The sequence below is a fragment of the Montipora capricornis genome, chromosome 3 (genome assembly GCF_036669925.1).
Source record: "Montipora capricornis isolate CH-2021 chromosome 3, ASM3666992v2, whole genome shotgun sequence".
In the NCBI taxonomy this organism is placed as follows: domain Eukaryota; kingdom Metazoa; phylum Cnidaria; class Anthozoa; order Scleractinia; family Acroporidae; genus Montipora; species Montipora capricornis.
The window spans coordinates 34,619,116-34,621,615 of record NC_090885.1 but is presented as its reverse complement, the minus strand read 5'-3'; the positions used below and the strand labels follow the sequence as shown (position 1 = coordinate 34,621,615).

Sequence of the window (2,500 nt, the reverse complement as noted above, 5' to 3'; positions counted from 1 at the left end):
GAAAAAGGAGCCAGGCAAAAGTGTCCATCAGGAACAAACACTAAGTCATCACCCTGGATCAAGTCTGCTATAGGACTGACTAAGACATCATACAAAGGCTGCAAAGAGTGCACAGAGAAGCTCAAGGACTGAATGGTTTCTTCAACAGCTTCCCTACTGCTCGAGAAGTCACTGCGTTGTCTGTCAAGCGAACGATTCTCACATCGTACAACGGTCCCCGCATTGATCTGTTTAAAAGTACTTACCATCAGAGACTTAGCACTTCCATTTTCGATTTTCTTTTGTCTAAAATTTATCCCGATATCATCTCTTAGTAACCAGAAGCTGATTGTGTTCCCTTCAAATGCTGTGAAAACAGTTTGTGAAGGTAGATCTTTCATAACCAAAGAGATAGTTACCTTCATCATAGGTTTCTCATCAATGGTGTATTGCATCTTTAAAATGTCTGCCAAAGCCTGTGCTCGTCCTTGCTCAGCAGCAGACAAAGCTTCATCAACCTCTCCATTCTTCAAGAGTGCTGTCCACAGAGCGGTGTACGCAAACCCCTTTGTGTCACGAAAGCTTATTTTCCATGCATCCTCTGACCAAAGAAGATGCCTAACTTCATCAAAATAATAAATGCTTAGACGATAGTAATTAACAGCTTTGCTCAAGGAGCCAAAAAATTCATGAACAAGACCAATATGATAACATGCCATTGCCAGCCCTATTGGGTCCTCTGTTTCCTTGCAAATACTAAGATGTTGATGGTGGTACTCTATGGCTTGCTTGAAATTACCAAGACTTTGATAAGCAACGCCCAGATTGCCATAAGCACTTCCTTCTCCGACCCTGTCCCCTACCTCATTTGCAATACTAAGACGTTGATGGTGGTACTCTATGGCTTGCTTGCAATTATCAAGACTTAGATAAGCGTTGCCGAGATTGCCATAAGCTCTTCCTTCTCCAGCCCTGTCCCCTACCTCTTTTGCAATACTAAGATGTTGATGGTGGTACTCTATGGCTTGCTTGAAATTACCAAGACTTCGATAAGCAATGCCGAGATTGCAATAAGCTCTTCCTTCTCCAGCCCTGTCCCCTACCTCTTTCACAATACTAAGATCTTGATGGTGGTACTCTATGGCTTGCTTGAAATTACCAAGACTTTGATAAGAGTTGCCGAGATTGCCATAGGCTCCTCCTTCTCGGGCCCTGTCCCCTACCTCTTTTGCAATAATAAGATGTTGACGGTGGTACTCTATGGCTTGCTTGAAATTACCAAGACAGTTAAAAGCAATGCCGAGATTGGAATAAGCTCTTCCTTCTCCGGCCCTGTCCCCTACCTCTTTCGCAATACTAAGATCTTGATGGTGGTACTCTATGGCTTGCTTGAAATTACCAAGACTGTTAAAAGCAATGCCGAGATTGCAATAAGCTCTTCCTTCTCTGGCCTTGTCCCCTACCTCTTTCGCAATACTAAGATCTTGATGGTGGTACTCTAAGGCTTGCTTGAAATTACCAAGACTTTGATAAGCGTTGCCGAGATTGCCATAAGCTCTTCCTTCTCCGGCCCTGTCCCCTACCTCCTTTGCAATACTAAGATCTTGATGGTGGTACTCTATGGCTTGCTTGAAATTACCAAGACTGTGATAAGCGTTGCCAAGATTGCCATAGGCTGCTCCCTCTCTGGCCCTGTCCCCTACCTCTTTTGCAATACTAAGATGTTGATGGTGGTACTCTATGACTTGCTTGAAATTATCAAGACTTTTGTAAGCAATGCCGAGATTGCAATAAGCTCTTCCTTCTCCAGTACTGTCCCCTACCTCTTTCGCAATACTAAGTTCTTGATGGTGGTACTCTATGGCTTGCCTGAAATTACCAAGACTGTCAGAAGCGTCTCCGAGATTGCCATAGGCTCTTCCTTCTCCGGCCCTGTCCCCTACCTCTTTTGCAATACTAAGACGTTGATGGTGGTACTCTATGGCTTGCTTGAAATTACCAAGACTTTGATAAGCGTTGCCGAGATTGCCATAAGCTCTTCCTTCTCCAGCCCTGTCCCCTATCTCTTTAACAATACTAAGATGTTGATGGTGGTACTCTATGGCTTGCTTGAAATTACCAAGACTTCGATAAGCAATGCCGAGATTGCAATAAGCTCTTCCTTCTCCAGCCCTGTCCCCTACCTCTTTCGCAATACTAAGATCTTGATGGTGGTACTCTATGGCTTGCTTGAAGTTACCAAGACCTTGATAAGCGTTGCCAAGATTGCCATAGGCTCCTCCTTCTTGGGCCCTGTCCCCTACCTCTTTTGCAATACTAAGATGTTGATGGTGGTACTCTATGGCTTGCTTGAAATTACCAAGACAGTTATAAGCAACACCGAGATTGCAATAAGCTCTTCCTTCTCTGGCCCTGTCCCCTACGTCTTTCGCAATACTAAGATCTTGATGGTGGCACTCTATGGCTTGCTTGAAATTACCGAGATTGCAATAAGCTCTTCCTTCTCCAGCACTGTCCCCTA

The 2,500-nt window shown here is 44.3% G+C and overlaps 1 protein-coding gene across 1 annotated transcript in view; it reads right to left on the bottom strand.

Annotated features, from left to right (window-relative positions):
- The window catches only part of LOC138042979 (tetratricopeptide repeat protein 28-like), an 81,946-nt gene that overhangs the window by 54,618 nt on the left and 24,828 nt on the right, over positions 1-2,500 (bottom strand). Inside the window, 1 exon segment of the mRNA XM_068889074.1 lies at positions 706-2,500. This exon segment is cut by the window's right edge and continues 472 nt beyond it. Coding sequence (XP_068745175.1) covers positions 706-2,500 — 1,795 coding nt within the window.